This window comes from Boleophthalmus pectinirostris, unplaced genomic scaffold (assembly GCF_026225935.1).
Source record: "Boleophthalmus pectinirostris isolate CB_2022bp ecotype Guang Dong unplaced genomic scaffold, ASM2622593v1 HiC_scaffold_23, whole genome shotgun sequence".
NCBI lineage: Eukaryota > Metazoa > Chordata > Actinopteri > Gobiiformes > Gobiidae > Boleophthalmus > Boleophthalmus pectinirostris.
In genome coordinates, this window is record NW_026571207.1 from 17,933,566 (window position 1) to 17,953,890 (window position 20,325).

The following is a 20,325-nucleotide window of genomic DNA, read 5'->3' on the forward strand; positions in this document are numbered from 1 at the left end:
TTATATGGCCAGGAAAATACTTTGTGTATCGTGATTAGCTCACTCACAGCGCTTTCCAATATGACGTTATATTTTTTGGTAGAAGGTTTTTTGTTTCAGTTTGTTATTTCTCTGAGATTTGGATATCCACAGACAAGCTTGCTCTTTAAAAGTATTCAGTTAGTGAGTGTAACATGTTGTTGCACAGGTGCTCTCAGATTTTTCCAGATTGAAATCAACTGCTCACATTTTATTGTTAAAATTACTCTACTCTGCACAAAACAAAGGTTGGCCAAATATTCATGCCCATAATGTTCCAACAAAGCGCCTATTCAGCTCTACCTTTCTGTTTAATTTGCACTGGTCTGCAGTACTTGTCCCATTACTATGTAAGCGTACATGTGTGTGCTCTGACTCAGCGTGGCACTGCACACGTGTGTATCTATAATGCAGTGGTCCCTCCTGGTGCAGTAAAAAGGCCTCTGCAGTCAGTGATGGAGGAGAGTCTTTAGGAAGAGCCCACAGGGAGATGCTATCTGTGTGTGTGCCTGCAGTTCATACACACACTGATTTTATCACTTCACCGCACACGTGCACACAGCACCAGCACATTTACTTCAGTAGACAAGTTTAATAAGTTTGGGCCAAACACTTTCATTCATTTTCTACCACTTAACCTTTTCATGTGACATTCAAGAATATGTACGGTATATGGCTTTGCACCATATAACATATCTATACCATCTGGCCCTTTGCAGTAGAAAAAATATTTTAGTTTTAACAAGCTGGAAATACTAGTCAAATGTTAAATTTAAAAAAATGTTAAATTGGCTTCTGCAAAATTCCTACAACCAACCAAAGCCGCTAAAAGCTATAAAGATAGTAATGATAACAATAACACAAACAGGTGGGCTGATGTCTCACTGTTTAAATGGCCTTTCAACCATTCCCTGGGTGTGTTTGGGTGCCTCAGTAATAAAGATAAATAAAGTGATTTTGTATTACGCTCTATTATGCTCAATCAGCCTTATCCAACACAGATCAATACAGTGACAGAATTACCTCAGACACTCAAACACAACAAAACAATGTAACTTTATGACTGCGATAACATCCTGTATTGACTTCTGGGTCAATACAATTATTCTCTCATAATCACCACAAGTACTTTAGAAATATTTCAACACACAAAAAGGATTTCATGGGTCAGAATCTGTTGAAATCTTGCTGTGTCCATGCCTGTGCCACAACTGTCTCATTATGTTGTAGTTTTTCTTCTGTTGATGTCTCAATCTCAGGGAAGTCCTGGCGGCACGCTAAGACCTTTTCTGCTCTCTCCAATCAATAGTCCATTGTGGAAATGAAACCACCAACCAAACACACCACCAGGGACTTTCATAACCCCACTTACAGCTGCACACATGTTAAAATAGATTTCACCATTCACACATCAATACCGTCTACTATTTACAGTTGTATAAGCCATCTTGTCTCGCTAATGTACTTTTCATAATGATGCCAATTTCTGCTCTTTTAAACAGCAGCATACAATGTAAATTGTTCAGATTGTGGTGTCAAATTATCTAAAACTAAAACAAAAAAAATACGCATTACAATCTAACACCCACAAAGGATTACTGCCCCTGAGCTGTTGTCATGAATTGTGTGTTGTTACCATTAAAATCCACATTTCCCATTAGCAGACTGAGACCCAACCACTCACCTGTCACTAATCATAATATTATGCTTGATTGTTTTAGATATACTGTAGTGGAACATGTTTGAAATAGTCAACGTAAAAGCCTGTGGTTAATAAGGTTGTCAGGTTAAGCTGAAGTGACACGCATGTTTTCTAAATTGAATCTATTCAGGAAGCAAATTGAAATTCCACTGAAATGATTGAAATATATTGATCGGAAAGATTCATGTGAAATGTTATTTGGAGGAAAATAAATTGAGTGACTGTTGGTGGGGGTTATGGCGTTTACAGTTGATGTGATTTTGAAGTGCATGAGAGAAAAAGCTCATTGTTATTCAAAGCATTCATGTAGATAAACTGGGAACCCCTTTGAATTATTACAGGAATTAAGTATTTTGTTGTATTTCACTTTTCTCGTGGAGGGTCCACTACATGTGCTTGTCTCCATGGAAATATGACTGCTATGCCTGGAATGTTTCAAAGGATTACTTTATACTTATCTATCTTGCATTTATTCTGGTGTTTTTATTGCTCAAAAATACATCCATTCTTACAGTTTGTAGACTTGCCTGTCCAAAATTTGACCTATAATTTGCTCTTGTGGCCATGTTTAATGTGGAATATTCCAGGAAAAGCATTAAAATGGGTAGCAAGTGCCATGCCCTCTATCAGAAAAGTTACATAGTCCATCTTTAAAAGCTATTTTTACATTTACAATAAATAACAAATCCTCTCGGTGTTCAAAAGTTGATTGTTTCATAACTTTCATTTTAATTTCTTGATTTTCAAATTTAACCAAGAGGAAAGGACAGTTTAAAAAGACAGTATTTCCACATTCTGTTCCTTGCTGTACAAGTTTGAAGAGAAATTTTAGCCTCTGAATTCTTTCCCACACAGACAGTGAAAAGGGGGCAACAATGAAAAGCCTAAAAGAGTCTTTGAGTTGAGTGAAGGGCCCTCGGTATCTTCCCTAAGGCCTCATTATTTCCTGAAGAGGAGGCAAGTGCCCAGCTATGAGCACTCCAACGCTTCAATCACAGCATTGGTTTAACCCTTCGCACCTTCATTCTGTGCAGCTGATGGGGGTCTCTGAAAGCCAACAATCCCGTCTGGATAATCAGTCTGATAGTATCATTTAGAAGGCTGTGCTGGACTGGGCTGTACATATGTAAAAGATGCACGGATGTGGGTGTTATAAGGGGCGGAGGGTGTGTGTGGCTGAGTCAGGACTGAGAGGCAGTGATCCAGGTAGTAGACTGTCAGCAGATAGTGGCACAATGCAGTGGGCTGTATAAAATATAGGTGTGTCCTTTCAGATCTTCAGAAATACTCATTCAAATGAGTAAATGATTAAAGATTCAATTTTCAAAGCTGTTGGAAGGTTTGGTAGTACTTGCTGAGAATAGAAAGCACATTATACATGTGATTAATTACAAGTTAAAGCTGAATTACCTGAAAACAATTGTTAGTTAAAAGTTACAAATTAAAGCAGTTTTTTGCATGAGCAACCTCTCAGACTGAATACTAAAACTTAAGGCAACCAGAATGGCATGTCTTGCTCAAGGACAAAATTGCAGTATATACTGGTTGGGATTAGGATCTCCTTGGATATCAGGCTCTCAATGCAGTGTGCTTAACAACTTTTTGCACCATGCAAGGTGTAAGTTACTTCATAATGAGATCACAGTAAAGTTGCAGAGACATTTTCAAGTTAGCGAGGAACAGTCTCACAGACAGACCAGTGTCCTTGGCACGTCACTGTACTCTTTTAATTGGCTGATTTCAGAGCTGAAGTGATTCCTGACCTTGTTGACTGAAGCACTAAGCTTTACAGACCTTTATAGACCAGTGAGAGCTGAGGTGAATGGACTTTTAGCCTTTCTATCGTCTCATATTTGAACTTTCCCACAGGCTTTCCTTGCCTTTTTCACCAAGCTAACACGGTACGTCACCGTGAAAAACATCAGTGCATTTTGTTTGTCCTCTTTTGTCACTACATTGAAAAAAGTGTGTGAGTGGATGTATGTCCGAGAGAAGGCCGCTTTAATAAACTTTGGTTGTTTGAGCAACCAAAGACTCTCATCCTCAAGAAAATGGACATTTCCACAGTGTTGCCGTTGGAAACCGCCCTGGGAAAACTTGACTGTTTACAAGCAGGGCAAAAAAAGCTCTAAGGGTTGAGATAATTACTAGCTAAGGTATTCCCTGACCAGATCCTGGACCAAGCAGTAATATAACCAAATATATATAACGTGATACATGATTAGAAAAGATTTTGCAATGTACTGAACTATTATATTATTCATTAGCGGTTTAATAATAGATTTCATTAAATGGAAGAACAAAATGTAATGAGTAAAGTGAAGTGCTGGTATATTAAAGATTCTTAAATGCAGTAGCTTGACCCTGATCTATCACTAAGATCATAGGATCATTTACTAAATTAAGTTTTGGCAATTGAATATTGCTTCTTGGCTGATAATTGGATTTGGAAAAAGATGTTTCTCTGCACTTGCTATAATTAACTCATAATAATGAGTGTTTGCATTTTTCTTCATCAGGCCAGCGGGTACTTCTCCCATTGCCTCGAGAACAAAAGCCAGAGCTTTGTTAAAATTCTTGGCACAAAGTTTCACCAGATGCAAAGTCGAAGTATCTTTGAACGCCTTTGAAGTGGTGAAAGTAATATCATGACCTTACACAAGCTACCCTCATAACCACAATGATGATGTTGATCTTAATCAAATTAGCTGACACTAAGTAAACACAGACAGAGGGCCATCATCGTTGGACACTTCTCTGTGGTTTGGCACTAGGGTGTGTGTGTCTTTTCTCTAAAGCATGTTTAATACAGAAACACAGAGGCCAGGCTGAGCAGAAAAATCTACTTGATGAGACAATTCGGCTCAAATGAGAACAAATGAGGTTTCAGATTGCCTCACTCACTGGGTCTGGGTGACTCCATTCACCTCATTTCCCCCTTTAGCCCCGCCCCTTCCTGCCTTTAGTGGGGTGAGGAGACTGGTGGTGTGGTTAGCAGTTCTCTGACTTGTACCTGCACTGGCTGCTCTCAGACATCAGAACTCAGAAGCAAATGTCTTTTCGTCATTAAAGTATTTGATTTGCACACACAATCAACTTGGATTAAGCATTTTCTGAATTGTCTTTTTTCTCTTTTTGTGATTTCAAATAATTCAAAAAGAAAAATCTGTGTTAATGGCTCTGTCACTTATTCATTTATTTCTGTTCAGCAAAAAACATTACATTTAATTTATTTTTTCTATTTAATAATAATACTTTTTTCAGTGCATTCAGTAACTCTGGTTCACACTTCAACAGAGTAGGAGTTGGAAATACACTTAAATGCTGAGTGCCACCCAGCGTAAAACAATAAAAAAGATTTGCTTACCTATTGTATCTATGAAACCACATTACATTGTGTATGTATGTGTGCAGCATCCAACATTAATTACTTCAAATACATTTAATGACCTGTTGAATATGTCTGCCAAATTAAATATATCCCACTGTCAGTTGCTTCAAAACAGCAGTCAAAATTTGGAACTCTTTTCTGCAGACAGGGCTTACCTTCTGCACTTACATCACCTGTTCACTGCACTTGTAGTTCTCTTCACTTTACTTTGGACATCCCATCTTGTCTCTCAGTACTTTTCAACATGTCTTCGCCTCATGCTGACCCTTATGTGCTTTTCTGGTCGTTCCCACATACCTGCTCCTATGCTGGAGCCAGAGTACTGCTTGTTGCCAGGATGTGGACTACAGAGGGCAGTCAAACCAAAATCACAAATCTTTACTGTCCTGGACTGTTCTGACCTATCTGATCTTCCACATGCTACAAGTAACACAAGCAACGATTCACCCACTAAACAGTCAAGACTTAAAGTAAACTTTCTGTTCAAAGAGTTTGGGCTACTTTCAGCATTCTGCTTTTAAAATGCAAAATGCTATAACAGAAGTAAAAGTAACAGGTAAAACATTTAGTTACTTTCGTTCAATATGAACAGTGGAATACTGTCCATTTCCCCAACTATTGTCAACTCTCTATAACCTTATAACGTCTGTCTGCCTCAGTATTGAATATGCTTTTGAATGAAGTTTGAGGGAGAAAGTCTGAGAAGTCAACGGCTCAGCAGGTGGAAATACATTGCCTGCAGCTTACAAGGTTTAGCCTCACTGCCTCACTGTGTTTCTGCTGTTTTGCTGCAGATTTGTAAATTGAAAAATAATTTGTAAAGAATTTATTTTAATGAAGCGTTTATGTTAAGAGATAGTGTGAGAATGTAAAAATAAAATTACTTATTCAAACATGTTATTAAACTGATGTATTGTGAGTAAATGGACTGAAGTGAAGTCATGCTCAGGTCATATAGTTAAGCATATGTGCCATGAAGCAACAAGCATTGAAATTTAATTAAAATGTATATTAAAGTATAAAATGACATAACTATTAAAAATTGTAAGAAATGTCAAAACAATGAAGGAAAATGTTTTAAAATATGTGGGAGAGAGGGTTATGGTAGAGGCAAAGTCACCTTGCAGCTCTCTCCAGTGCACTGAGCAACTGTCTGTCTTCCCTTATGAATTATGACAGTCACTGGTTTGGCCGGTACCACACGCACACACACACACTCTCTCTACCTCTCATGTCTCCCTGTGGCACACCCTCCTCAAAAAGCACTCATAAAATATGCAGCTGTTCCTCTGCTCTTTAGAGTGCTTTCCTGCCCCCCCTCCTCATGCACTTGCCAGCGTGCACGTGGCTCTCATGTCTCTACGGCCGCGTCGCCGTAATGCTACTTTTCTGTCATACTTTTTTCCATCTGTCTCCCCAGGTCACACCCTTCGTTTTCATCCCGAGACAGTTCTTTTTTTTTTTTTCCAGAAATGCAATTCATTTCAATTCAGAGGGCCGCCATAGCTGTGACATCTGACCTGCTTTTCATTGACTCACGCTATCTTTCAAACTCAATTCATCCTCGCTCCCCCAGTGTGAGACTATTTTGTGTCCCATCAGCAAAACAGTACAAGAAGAAGAAGGGCCCACCTGCCGGACCCCTCCAACACTTTGGCTTGTATTTGCTACACACATTAGCATTTCTGTACCACACTACTAGAATTGATCCATAACATATAGCCAATTTCTTTTTGGTCTTTACAGGTGGAATTGAACATCCATTTAAATTAAAAGATTGGATGAACACATATTGGCAATTTGTGGTGCTGTGTTATCTGATTGCTGATGGTACTGATTGTATTGAGCTAGCACACAACATACAAGTAAAAATCTATAATGGTAATGTCCAATTACTATAGCCTCGAGTCGCGCTACAAGGAACAAGATAAGATGCTCTGTTTACATTTTCTTCTACTTGCAATGTGCTAACTTAATATATTTCAATAAAAAAATTAAACACCCCCTTTAATGCATTTGAATAGCACTGCAATAATGACACATTTTGTACAAATGGGTTATGGCTTCAAGATTAGCCAATGAATGCATAATGGCCTACCTTTTTGCATATATAAATAAATAAGACGTGTGAAACTCTCAGTATATTTATTTTTAAACAGTCTATAAAAGTTTGTTTCAAAGTAAGACCTAAAAAACTCAAATAAGTGATGAAGCGATGTAGTCAAGTTTTGTGATTTAAAGATAATGCTTCAGCAAGAGTTCCTTACAAAAGTGATAACACCTATTTATACTCCAAATGATGAAGCACTCATGCCTTATTTTTATTAATCTCCACCGTCAAGGGGTGGAAGGCTGGATAATAAAAAATGGCTTTGAGACCGTGAGCGAAAACTGCATCTAATTCTCCTCTTTGAAAATGACCCTTTGAATAATTATCTATTAATCAGCTTCATATTCTCTAGTACTTGTGAAGTCATTAGTGGAGCACCTAACACACAGGGCCCTGACTGTGGGTGTGCTCAAACCTGTTCCAAACTAGTTATGATTTCATGATTGTGTTTGCCCGCATTTATTAGGCCACTTGTCCATGTTTTGCGAGGGTGTCCTTTCCCCAGCTCATTTGGATGCGAGGCGGCAGGCCCATCGAGCCGGAGCTGTCCAGGCTAGCTTTGCAGTCATTAGCGCGCTCGTTAGTCCAGTTATGTTAAATCTAAATTACCATTCATCATCACATGGGGATCCATCATTTAGCGTGATGTGGCCTGGCAGACCGGCGCTGACTGGATTAACTCATTCGAAGACACGCAGAGAGGTAGCGGGCGAATCCCAAATCGGTTGTTAGTGATTTGGTAAGTGTTTTAATATAGATTATGTGTTATTGATTGAGATGCTGGAGGGCATTAGCCATGATTGGTGTGCCCTTGTGTTTTGCCAGATTTGTTCCTGGTCACAAATGAGTGCCACAGAACCAAAGACAAGGGGGGCAATATCTAACAGCAATTCAATCAAGGGACATTAGTGAGGAGAGCAGATTTTAGAAACTGTAGTAATGCGAGGCCATGGTTCAGAAGATATGAAAAGGAATCTTAAATGGCTTCAGTGCCTTTTTGTTTATGGTAATTTCTAGGCAAATTTAAGAATCCAAAGATGCTTTATTTTAGATTGCTTAGAGAGGATGAAGAGGAAAATTATGCTGTTAGAGGGACACTCAATGAATTATTCCTGTCATCTGGACTCTAGCAGCCCTGACCATTTGCAGAATGTCTCTATCCTCTCTGTCCCCATTTCATGCTATGAGTGTCCTGTCCAATAAAGCCTGTGGGCAAGAAAAAAAAAGTATGATGGACAAATGTGTAGGGTATGGCTCTTAGTAACCAGCTACGCATCTTAGAAAGTAAATGCTGTAGGTAGAGCTGTCTGATTCTCTAACACTGTTTTCTTTTGGGACTCGTAACCTTGAGAGTAGAATTATCATGTTCAAATTATTTAATTGAGGTACTGTTAAGCAAGGCACCTTAAGGACATCACCCTATGTGATCTCCAGATTTTGAGCCAAGTGTAAGACAGGAGTAACTGACCGTGACTACAGCTCATCACACGCTTAAAATCCGACATGGAAATACAACCGAGGATGATTGTGTGTGGCTCTCCATCACTGAGGCCTAAATGAGCCCTCACGAGTACACACACTGTCACCGGGCTCTGCAGGAGGAATGCCGTCCATCTGCCTAACGTGATTACACAGTGAGGGAATACTGAGGAACCAAACAAAAGAAATCCTCTGCCAAATATAAAAACACTTTTTTTATCACAAAATTACATTTCCACTTGCCCCATGTGCACAAGACTTACAAATATGAACACAAAAAGTAACAAAAATCAAATTTATTTTTGCATTTAAAGATGGAAATGTCATTTTCAGCACTTGCCGGCCAGGTTATGATCAATTTTACACAAATCTGAAACCCAGGAGCAAAAACACATATTCTCAAGCAATCAACATCTCCCAAGGAAGTAGTCCTATCCTGCAATGACAATACGTCTGTATTCCTCATTACATTATTAGATCATTATCTCAAATAATAAAATAATTAAATGATTTAAATAATTGTTCTTAAAAATGGGACAAACTAAGTTCAGCTCTGTCCATAAACCCAAATTGTCTATACATTTTGATTCTTGTAACAGAGAAACCAATGTCCTTTGTTTGATCTGAGCATCTTAATTCCAGTTGTTGGTGACAAACTGGGCTTATAAGGCTTTGTGAAGTCTGGGCTTGTCGCTTAATTAGAACTAATCTTTTTGTTTAGTGTTACAATGAGCACTTGGAGGCTCACACTCACACTTCAATCGTTCCCTCCATTAGCAGAATTACTTGTTTAAGATTATTGTGCAGACTTAATTGAGTCTGATAGGTGTTTAATGATGAAAATGATAAGGCCATCTCAGCAGTCTGTTTGCATTTTACATGAGAAAGTATGCGTACGGCTGTATATCTGTGGCCATGATTAAAAGTTGTTTTGAATCTTGTGTGGTCACATTCTTGTCATTTTATTGAATTAAACATGTAACGGTTGAGCACAGTGGTAAGCATAGTTATCAGGGTTTGGAAGCAATGTAACACATTTTACACTGACTAACTCTTAGATACTTCATCCTGTCCTTTTATCAGATGGATGAATGTATTTTGATGACCCTGAGAGTACATTTACTCTCAAAAATGTATCATGGTGCTTAAATTGTTTTTGTTTCATATGTTATTAAAAGGAAGCCAACAAATAATTTTTATTATAAGGGCATTTCTTAAATAAGACTGATTTTGTTTGTGTCTGCTATATAGTTATTATCTATGACACCCGTGGATCATTATGTTAGAATTTGAACATTTTAAATTGCAATATTCATCTGAAATGACTTTTTTTTTTAAATAAAATCGGAGACTGAAATAAGCTGAGGGCAATTGGCATATGGCCGTAGCAGTGAAAATGGGGATTGATCGGCAATATGGCGTCTTAAAAATAAGCTATTAAAGATTGTTCAAACATGCAGGAATCACTCCAAATACAACTTTGGGTGAGTAAATGAGGGGAAACAACTGGTTAAAAACTAAAAAAAAAAAGTTGATTTTGCATAATAGGTTTGCTTTAAACATGCACTGAGAAGTTTAAATTATTATTGGCCTAATTGATTAGAAATAAATTCATTAGGAGTGGGCGTTATTGACAAAAATCTGAAGATTTTTTTGGCAACTCAACAGAATTGTGTAGAAACATATATTCAAATTATTAGAGGTTTACTTATCAGACATATGTGAAAGGAAAGTAAAATTTCCCTGAAAATACACTTCATACTATTTGAGTCAATACTTTTCATTTAGTTTAATTTTCAAAGCAAAACTACTCCACTGATGAAAAATAATAATAATGTAAACATAAATTAGTGTACAAAGTTGACATTTCAAGCGTAAATTTTAATATGCCTAAACAGACCACGACATGATGACTTTGTGAGGGCTCCTACCTCGTGTCTCTCTGTCTGACAGCAGAGGCGGTCTGGAAACAACTGAGCTTCAAATTGAGTCAGTCAGAGAGACATTTGTTCCATCAATAATTAATGCCTCCCTGCTCTCCCCACTCTGATCTGTTCAATCCATTTTCTATCACTGCACTTTTTCAACCATCACATCACAGTTTCTTTTATCTTTACACCTTTATCTTCGCATGTCTTTCTTGTCAATTCAATGTTTTCCAGCTATATGCTACTTTATCCTTATGTGTCTTTTGCTTCTCCTTGGCTCTAGCTATAAATAAATAAACAATATTGAGGAAATCTTCAGGTTTTTTTTACAATCTGTCTCTGTCTCTGTCCATTTTGCCGACAAACCACCATCCACCACATCTGTCTTGTGTTGCTCCACTTTGAACGGATAGTAAGTGTGAGGCATTTCAGGTCTAAATAAATCATAGTAAGAGGTGGTGCACTTTTACAATGGCGTTATGCTACTTTCATCGTGGTACAGATGAAAAGGAGAGGGGAGAGAGAGGGACTATCAGGGGACGCATGGGAGGGGAGCAATATCAAAGCGAACGCAGAGGACTTTTAAGTTGTTCATCTGGTATCTTTAAAGACACTGAGCTGGAATTGGTGTGAGAATTAATGCACTGACTGTGAAGGAACAGACAAAAAAATGTTTTAGTGGTTCAGACTACTGAATGGGTGATTCTGGATCATTTTAATAGTCAATAGATTAATGTAGAGTCGGTTTCAACAGCGGTCATCTGGACTTTTTTTTTGTGATCAACTGCACCACTCCTGGATTAATGAGGGATTATACAGTCATATTGGTTTCACTTATAATATGGAATTTGCATCAGTTTTTTCCAAGACAAAGACTTACAAAACAAAATCTACTACTTAAAGGTGAAATGCGTAACTTTTTGAGGAGAGAGTACACCCCTTGCCTGCTATCGCTTTTCCTTGAATGTTCCACAGTATAACATTTAACCTATCACTCCCCATGGAAAGCAGGTTACGGCACCAGGTCACATCACAGGTGAGATCTATGGAGAGGCAAGACCGCTTCCAGTAGGAATGCATGTTTTTGCGAGACATAAGTTTAATGTGATATCTCTAAAAAATCAGTATAGCTGAGACTGAATCTGTTTGCATAGGTGTGGTTTAACTCAGATTTTTTCTTCTTAATCCGGGCGCCATTGACTGCTGTCAAACGTTGCAACGCTAAAGTAAATCTACATGATAAGACAAACAATTTAACAGGAAATATTCAGTCACTTCTCCTTATGATAGAAGCAAAATATAATTAATAAAACGAACAAATGCTAATCAATTTTTGAAAACGAACTCTGTGGCCCGATATTCAGATGGTTCCTCCTCTCCTGTGCCGCTCCCACCAAACGCATTAACCAGCTCAGATAAAGCCTAGGCTAGCACCAAACAGTAGCTAATTAAAAATGACTAGATTCATTAATGTGGAGATTCATTAGTGGCACACACGGGGCGCTGCACTTCTTTCAATTAGCATGATACACACACGCACAAACGCACTCACCAATTCCACAGGGGTGTGGAGAGGCTGCTGGGATGCCAAAGATGACACTCTACTGCCTGGACAATGGGACAAGTTATAGAGAATACTGTGCATGAATAATTTAATAAATCTTTTAATTTCAACAAAAACTATGATGAAATATAATCAGAGCACTTTACGATGACCTTCTAAAAGTCCTTGCTACCCCTCTGTCTATTAGGCAGATGGTCAAATTATAATACATTTAAATTAAAAGTGCATTGAAAAAATTTTAATCCAAGGACAAGGTTGAAATTTCTTGAACTAACCATGAAATACTATTTTACCCATGATTTGTGCCAGTCTACTACCAACTTCAAACTTTACATTCAGAGTTTTGAGTTCAAGTAAATGTGTTGCTTTTTTAGCACGTTTCTCTCTGCCAACCAATGTTTTAATATCAATAGTCTGCTGGAGTGCTTAAAACACAGAAACATACTACTTTACCAAATGTTCTGCAGTGAAAGAGCCAAACTTTCAAGGTCATATTAAAGAAGCCGGTTCTCCCCTGTCCACATATGGCCACACTGCTACCTGCTGGTGCAGTCATGTGACCAGGGCTCACTGTATTGTCCCGTTTGGTAATGCGGTCACGAAATCACCCCCCGAAATGAACAGATGGGGCTGCCTCCATCTTAATGTGAGTGTGTGTGTGTGTGTGTGTGTGTAAGATACTCCAAATGAAGATGAGCTGAGCGGCAGAATGGCCTCTCACACACACACTCACACACCTGGCTTTATTAAAACGTCATCTCCACTGGATATACTGTGTGCTGTCACTGTCTGTGTGAATGGGAATGGCTCCGTATTTACAGTGAATTGTAAATCGGGCCAAGCACTCAGCTGTCAGACTCTTATGAATTGCTAATATGTTGTATCTCGCACCGCTGATCCGCCGCTATCTGCCCCCTATCACTTCTATTGTGCACTGAGTGAAAGCAAGGCAGGGGAATAGAAAAGCCAAGTTTGCCAAAAGGAATTGGAAGGTGAAAAGAAAGAGAGGCTGATTGTAAATGGTCTTTTCAAGTTAAACAAATATAACTGCAGGCATACACAATAACGCCTCATACCATGAATACTCTGAAACACATATTGTGAGGTGGTTGTGTGGCTGTTGTAGAATTAGATATTCTCTGTAGTGTTCAGAGACCAGTGCTGACGCCTTTCCTCCAGGATTCTCTGCTCTTTAATCATTCATGTGGACACATTAAAGAGGGCTACACTGCACCAGCCATGTGCCAGTGGGATTCCCATTAACATACTGTACACTATCTGTGGAGATTAAACTCGTACTGTATTATTTTATCCATATTCATGTTTAATATAATAATTCTGTTAAATTTTGTTCAAACAAATGTTTGTTTCCAACATTTGTAATGAGCATAATGTAACTCAAATCACTGTCATAGTAGTTTTCTCCTACAGCAAGCAATTAACAGTGTACTCTTCATTTGCAACAGAGAAAAAACAAGACTCCTCATTGTAACTGAACAATAACCTATAAGCCTTCACAGAGAGCCTAGGGCACAGTGCCAGTGGCAACGTGGAGCCATTTCTATTGTTACACAATATTCTAAAGCTGGATTAGCCATTTTTATAGATACTCTTCTGTCATCTTTTAGTATATCATGATGAGCATCGCTCACATCCCATCTCTTAGCAACATAGAGTGAAAAATGAGTGCAGCTTTTGCAGCGTGATAATAGATGCTCCGGAGTACTTTTGTCAGGTGCTGCAAAGTGCCAGTGTTTCCGTGCAACAGGAAGTGTCCCCCGCGGACACATTAATCCACATGTGCCAGACGCTGCGCCGGCAGCATACACAACAAGTGAGAGCAGCAGCAGCAGCAGCTCCAATAGCACTGTGTGACAAACGAGAGGCTGGAGCTTAGACCTGTGTGCTCGTGTGTGCACATGTGGAGCCTCACACACACGCGCACACACACACAGAGCGCTCAGCAGGGGGCTCACACGCCTACCACACTTTTCTGATTGTCTCTGAATCAGTACCTTTAATGTCAAGGACAACACATTCAATGAATCGACAAGTTACTTCAAACAACCACTATCATGATCTTCAACAGACTGTGAGCCTATACATAAAAATGACATTATAAAATGAAAGCAGTTAACTTTTTGTGAATTGCATTGACAAAAAATTCGACCGACACAGGAGAAAGAAGTACAAATAAAATGTAGTAAAAGAATAAAAAGTAAGGTCAGAGGAGAGAGGGAGAAACCCAGGACAGTCCTGGATCAGAGATGCAACAAGAGACACATGAGACAGAGGAGGTGAGAGAGAAGAGCTTTCTTTACTTACAGAATCTCCAGATCGCGCAGCGCTCGGAAAGCTCCATCTTCAATGCAGCTGATGTGGTTGCTGTCCAGTTGCCTGCAGCGCACACACAGACACACAAACGAGAGAAGAGAGAGATAGTCAGGTCCGCGGAGGCGCTCAGGGGAGGGACTAACTGTAAGACTGCACTGTGAATGAGAGAGGCAGCCGGGCTGAGCAGGTATGGGACTCCTCACTGCCACTCTCACACTGGGGGAACCTTTAGCTCCACAAGCTAAGTGGCTAAGGCTGATCTCACCTGAGCGGCTGCCCGAGGATAGGATGGGGGAGAGGGCAGTGTGGAGAGCTGAGCTCAAGTGCTCCTGCTTCAGCCTATCACCTCGCTCCCCTGCCGCATGCCCAGCCAGCACTGGCCAGCTCAGAGCGCACACAGCAGCAGCCCACCCCGCTTGTCTCTTCTGTAAATATTAATTGCATTTTCTCCTCCTCTCCTCCCCCTTCCTATGTCCTCTGGTTTTATTCTTTTTTCCCCCTCTCTCTGTAGTGAAAGAGGGAGTAATTTCATTACATTAGGCCAGCCAATCCATTAAGGGCCTTTTACCGGCTCTGTCACTGAAACAATTTCATTAAAAGGAAAGCCTCCGTAAATCAAGCCTCCAGTCACGACGCTCTTCCCGTCTCCTACCTTCCTCTCCTTCCTCCTCTCCCTCGTTCCCTCGCTGGGCTCCCACATGCACCCGCGCTCCTGTCCCATCCATCCTGAGCTTTTACTTTAATTTGCTTGGCCGATCCCATCCCTCCATCCTCTGATGAACCCAACAACCCCAAACCTCAAGTCCTTCTGTGCCACTCTTCATCTCGTCCCAGCGGACAGATTGCACACAGAGCTCCACAAAGGGCACAAGTTAACCACGTTGAGATGCGGCGAGTGGCATTTAGGCCGCTGCACACACACAGACAGGTGCAGCGCACACACATCATAAAGGTCCTGCGTGTCCAGTTAGCGTCTCCTCACAGACAGTAGTGGACAAAAGCAAACTGCTCCAGAATAATCCGTGTCCTATTCCATCTCATCTGTCTCCCCACTGTCCTAATCCTTCCTTCCTTGCCTCCTTGTCTTTGGTTCCTCCTCTCTTTGTCTCGGACCCATTTTTCCTAACATCTGCCCATTCATAATCCTTTTCTGCCTCCACACTGTTGCTCTCTTGTCTCGGATTTGCTTTCACTTTTGGACTCCCCTAACATCCAACCACATATCAGATCAGGCTTTTTGAGAATATAAAGTTTTGGCTTTATATGAAATGATAGGATGACTGTGTACTGGATTAAAGGATATGCGTTGCTCTTGAAAACACAACTTTTATAATATTTGTATAGGAAAATATCTCTATCTTGTGTATAGACATTTCAATGGTAAATTGAGATAAGGAAATAGTTCATTTATGGTTTTCCAAAAAATACATTTGCATGCCAGCTTTACCAGATTTCTACATTCTTCAAGCATTCTTACCGGTTACAGACCAGCTGCATGTGCTTACAGATTGGCATGCTTTCATTTTGAGATAGTAAATAACAATTTCATTCCCAGAGGCCATCTCCACTTGGAAACATCATTATTTTGGGCTTGTAAAGGCTGAGGAAGACTGATGAGATGTTTTGATCTTCTTTGATGCAATGCAGTATGTTTGAGTTAAGGGCAGTATAACTTGTTTACTAGCTGCCCATGTTGCACTTGATTAATTGCGCGTGACTTGTAAAGATGGACCAATGATCATTAAAGTAGTACTGGAGCGGATGGTAAAGTCTGACAGACCTGTTGTTCAAAGCATCTGTGAAATTACCCAAAATGCAAGCCCAGGATCATACCAACACATGACTATGCATGGTTTTGCTTTATGGCAGCATTCTCTGTCTATTCTCTATTTTGGAGCTTTGTGTGCATAGGAATGTGCACCACCATGGTGAACGTATTAAAGTAATGCATATTATATTTACTCACGTAGTGTAAGTTGAAGTGGCTTGCTTATCTTAAACTTTTATATGCAAAATTAACCGATTGGAAGTGTCTTAACCTCTTTTGTCCTGACTTTATGGAGTTTGGTCTGATCGTTTTTAAGGGTACGAGTTCCCCTCAGAAAGCTCACATTTGTCATTTAGCTCAATTGGGAGTAAGTGGTGAATTGGTATTGGCGATCATGTTCTTCATCTTGAGGCTCCTCCACAGTAAATGATTGTATCAGGTGAGCTGTGATTGGCTCCTCTGACAGCTCTGTTCACCAACAAGCTGATTAGCAAAGACATGATTGGTATGGCTATGGACCACACCAGTGTCCACTGCATGGTCTATGGTGTTGGTACGGCAGATAAAAGAGGAGTCCCAAATGAAATCTTCTTTATAATTAGTGAGTTAGTTTAATCCTGTCTATCATAGGGTCTGCTGGCAGAGTGAGCCAATGCTTGTGTGTGCTGCCATCTGGAGCTGAACGCACACACACAATAGGACCGTGTGTGGCTGTGTACCAGTCCATTAGTGGGCATCCACCACTGACTGAGGAATTAATGAAGGGACAAGACGAACGCACTGGCTCTGTTTGTATCCACTATACTTCAATAAATGATTCTTTATCTGCTAGAAATGAGTTCAAACAGCTTAAATATTCGGATGAAATAATCAAATCGGTTTGTCAGAGAGGCCTTGTGCTAAAAAGCCTGAATACATAATGAAGAATAAATGGAACTGGCATATTCTGCATTATTACTGATTATGCAAAGAGCATTTAAAACTCTATAAAATACATGTTTGAGACCAAATTAGCCACAAGAACAAGAAGTAAACCATTTTCATTTAAAGGTCTGTTAATTAAGGATTATATTTTTATTAAGTCCACAAATATCTGGTATCAATACTTTGTGTACCAGTGAAACATGAATTTCTCACATTTTCACTAGATACACAAGGCCAAAATACTTTAAGCAACTTTTTTCTTCTTCTGTGCTCTACTGAAGCAACACTTGGTGAAAATAAATGTCATTCAAGCTCACCTTCAGTTTCAGACATCTCAAATAAAACTTGCATCTCTCATCAGAGTGTTCCCTGTTGCCTCTCAGTGTGATGTATACCTGCCTTTACCTGTCTGATGCTGGAGTTGTGCTTTAAAAACTGGTTGTGTGGACATTTGCAGCACGACGCTGTGGCTCAGACGACACAATGTTCTCACCTCTCTCTAAGGCGCGGCAGCCATAACTCAAACAAACAGCCCCGGCTGCACTGCATTGTGGGTAGGCGAGCGTGAAGCATGGGGGCGTTTTATGAGGAAGAGGAGACAATGAAGGTAAGGAGGGTGCTGAAGAGGTAAAAGCCATGGGGTGGATTCCATTTCATTCCCTGGAACTTGATACACACTTGTAATATTGGTACAAATCACACATATTGCATTTGCTCAACACACATTTTTATACAAACACCCAAAGCTACAATAGAGATGTTGAGCTTGGCTGGACACAGAAGGGGGAAAATGAACTTTTAGCGTAATAAAATAGAGCAGAGGAGTGAGACAGACAGAGGACTAGGCATAATATCAGGACGCAAACAAGAAAGGATTGGTTTTAAGCAAGGTTTGCCAAATCTGATCCGATGTAGGGCATCTATATTTTGTATATATAGTTAAATACATTTAATATTAAAAGTCAGTCATGTCTGGATAAAAGAAAAACAAAAATTAAACAAAAATAAGCCTTAACTGCACTATCCACATCAGTAATCACATGTTTACTAGTAGTCTGCAGCCCTGTTTGACACCAATATAAAAAATGACAAAACCCAATTTCATTTCACAGGTTTTGTCATTACTGTTATAAAGTGACACTTATGCCAGCACCGAGCGGTGTGGAGGTACAGGTGCTATTAGTATAATGTTTGATTCTCAAGACATGACATGACCGGACAAGATAAGAACAGATTACATTTATGTAGCAGCCAATGACATAAGATTAGCCTCAATAAGATAACATGCAATGTGACAAAGACACAAATTTGAAACTATGTGAACTTTGCGCTGTAATCCTTGTATTGTCACAGTGCATTCACCTCCGCCCTGTATAATTGACAGACAGGACAGCTTGGAGTAGCCGACAGGAGCAGAAGTCAGCAAAATGTATAGAGGAGGCTCTGGGGTACACACGCACAGACACGCAGAGATGTATAGCAGAACTGTCGACTTAGGTTAGCATAGTGCTTCAGTAATTATATGTGCCAGCTTCTTGGCAGATTGAGTAAAGTATTCAATCTGATAGTGATCCATGTGCAAGCAGGTGTGTGTATGCGTGTGCATGTGAGGATGGGAAATGCAGCCACTGAGGTTCTCCTGTGGTATATGCAGGTCGACAGGTTTGGATTTATATGCCTAGTCTTGGAGTCGGTTAGACCTTTCACTGCAATTGTTCACCATAGTAAGTCTGGCTATTATTATATGGCACTTATGTGATGGGCAAGTAAATGGTGCAGAAAATGATATTCAACTGCATTAATACAACTGGGAATGTAATAAATTACTTTAAACTTTAAACGTGACAATGACAGTAAAATCGTCAAGAAAACTTCTCGATAGATTGTCTAAAAGTAGTAAAAAGGTTTACCTATACAAGTGAAACAAAAGTGAATAGGGCAAAAACTGCTGCAGTGTGCCTCGTCATCCTGATCCTGATGTTGCTATTTGTCCGTGAATAAATTCCTATTCCTAATATGGAACTCGGCTCCAAATTCGCTCCTGTAACTTCTCATGAGTTTCATTTGACTGGAGCCGAACGCTATGGATGACGACATACTCCCTGAGTCCACAAACAGTCTATAGTAAGAAGTGAAAATGTGCATATGATATTCATTTTTAGTATCTTTTAAATCATTAACTCTTACCTTGGAGAGAGTTTTGTTTATACAATGGAAGGAATATAAAATAAACAGTGCAAAACCTTCATAAGTAGAAGTACGATCTCTTACTGATTGAGGAGTAGTGGAGATTTTAGGGTGTACCAGAGAGTTGAGGGGATTGGGGCAGGGTGAAGCAGGCACGGAGACATATGAGAAAATCAATGCTGTGTCCACTTGGGACAGAATGTCATGAAGGCTTTTTTCACTGGCTGCTATAATGGAGGGTGAGCCTTTTACTGCAGGAGTCACCTTGTCTAATGGAGGGAAGGATGGAGCGATGGAGGAGACTGGGGAGAAGGGGTAGTGAATGAGGAAATCCACGGGGCATGTAGGGAGCAGGACACAGGAAGTGCACTTTAGTGGTTAGTTAGAGCGGGCATACTACAAGTTGGCTTTTGGAAATAATGGGGATTGGAAGTAGCTGAGTAAATCCTGACAAAGTTTGCAAATAGCAGAATGATATGAGAATAATTATGATGTATGTATAGAAAGGGGATTTACAGTAAGCACTCATCAAATGTTTACACTACTTAAATTTACTTCTTTTTGTTCCACCTATTCTGGCTGTGCCTGGTCAGATATCTAATTTCAATAGCAAATAATCCATTGCTGTGTGTGACTCTACATTAGCGTGAATTATTGTCATCACATTAAACATCAAAACACAATGGTATTTGTAATTCTACTGCTATTTCTAAAACACTAAAACGTTATATAAAGATCTAATGGAAAAGTTTTTCTATTACTTACTATTTTATTGTATTAGGATACAAGTTTCATCTTACAGAAAGTAATTGTAGAGCAGACTAAAAGCCATAAATAAAATACAGCAAGTGTATGCAATGTACGATTTGAAATAGAGAAATAACAAAAGAAGAGGAAAACTGCTGACTCTAAAGAAAGCA

The 20,325-nt window shown here is 39.6% G+C and overlaps 1 protein-coding gene across 1 annotated transcript in view; it reads right to left on the minus strand.

The window, feature by feature from the left end:
- slit3 (slit homolog 3 (Drosophila)) overlaps window positions 1-20,325 on the minus strand; it is a 189,925-nt gene that overhangs the window by 53,405 nt on the left and 116,195 nt on the right. Inside the window, exon 6 of the mRNA XM_020923596.2 lies at window positions 14,518-14,589. Coding sequence (XP_020779255.1) covers window positions 14,518-14,589 — 72 coding nt within the window. The remainder of the gene's footprint in view (window positions 1-14,517; window positions 14,590-20,325) is intronic.